This window comes from Nestor notabilis, unplaced genomic scaffold (assembly GCF_000696875.1).
Source record: "Nestor notabilis isolate BGI_N333 unplaced genomic scaffold, ASM69687v1 scaffold26368, whole genome shotgun sequence".
NCBI lineage: Eukaryota > Metazoa > Chordata > Aves > Psittaciformes > Psittacidae > Nestor > Nestor notabilis.
Genome location: NW_009939076.1, coordinates 4350 through 5237, shown reverse-complemented (window position 1 = coordinate 5237; position 888 = coordinate 4350). Strand labels below are relative to the sequence as shown.

The 888-nt window shown below is 60.0% G+C and overlaps 1 protein-coding gene across 1 annotated transcript in view; it reads right to left on the bottom strand.

Moving 5' to 3' along the window:
• Positions 1-809: 809 nt before the first annotated feature.
• Positions 810-888, bottom strand: part of LOC104409728 (partitioning defective 6 homolog beta-like) — a gene marked incomplete at its 5' end in the record, with an annotated part of 3679 nt that continues 3600 nt past the window's right edge. Inside the window, one exon of the mRNA XM_010019685.1 lies at positions 810-882. Coding sequence (XP_010017987.1) covers positions 810-882 — 73 coding nt within the window. The remainder of the gene's footprint in view (positions 883-888) is intronic.

The following is an 888-nucleotide window of genomic DNA, read 5'->3' as shown; positions in this document are numbered from 1 at the left end:
CTGGGGCTGAGTGACAGCCATGGTGCTGCTGCAAGCCCAAGGGCCACCATGCTCCTGTGGATGTGTTCAGGGTGTCTCCTATGAGGTGAGAGCCATGCAGTGGAGACAAGGTGGGAACTCTGGGGGGCAGGCTCATTATGTCAGGCCACCACGCCAGGCTCACTGCCCAGAATAGCCTGGACACGTGCCGTCGGACAGGGATGTGCAAGAGGCGGATGTGCTCCAGCATCCCTCCAGATTCTCCACAATGGACCTCGTTGGGATCACCTAGCGCAGCAGCAAAGCCACAACCCCAAGGCTGGCATCCCACAGCCACTGTCCCCTCCTTTCAGGGAGTCTGTGGAGCTAATTGTGAGGTTCATGCTGGTCCACGCTGGGACAGGCCACAGCATAGGATGGGGTGATAGGGATGGTGGAGGATGTGCCTGCCCCATCCCATGGCATTGGGCTGTTTGCTGTCCTGGAGGGGGCTGTGCCCTGTTGGGGTCCAGCCCCTTCAGTGACATGAACCAGGGACCAGCAAGGTGCTTTCTAGAAAAGGTTTTACTGTCCATTGCAATATATTAATTGATTATGCATATTTCGATAAAACACTTTAAAAATCCCCACTTGCTGGGACGCAGGGGGTGGGAGGCTGGGGGGCTCAGAGGAAAAGTGCCCGGCAATAGGGGGGCTCCCAGGGACACGGGCAGCAGGCAGGCCCCCCTACACCGCTGCCCACTGGCCCCATCATTGCCCCAGGGCCCACCACCAGCCCAGCTGTGTGGAAACTTGGCTGGTCACACCAAGGGTGGCACAGGACCCTGTGGCTATAGGGTGAGGAAGGTGCCATACTCCTGCCCGCTGCCCCGGCCGGGGCTCCCAGCGTTGATGGCGCGGGACCTGCGG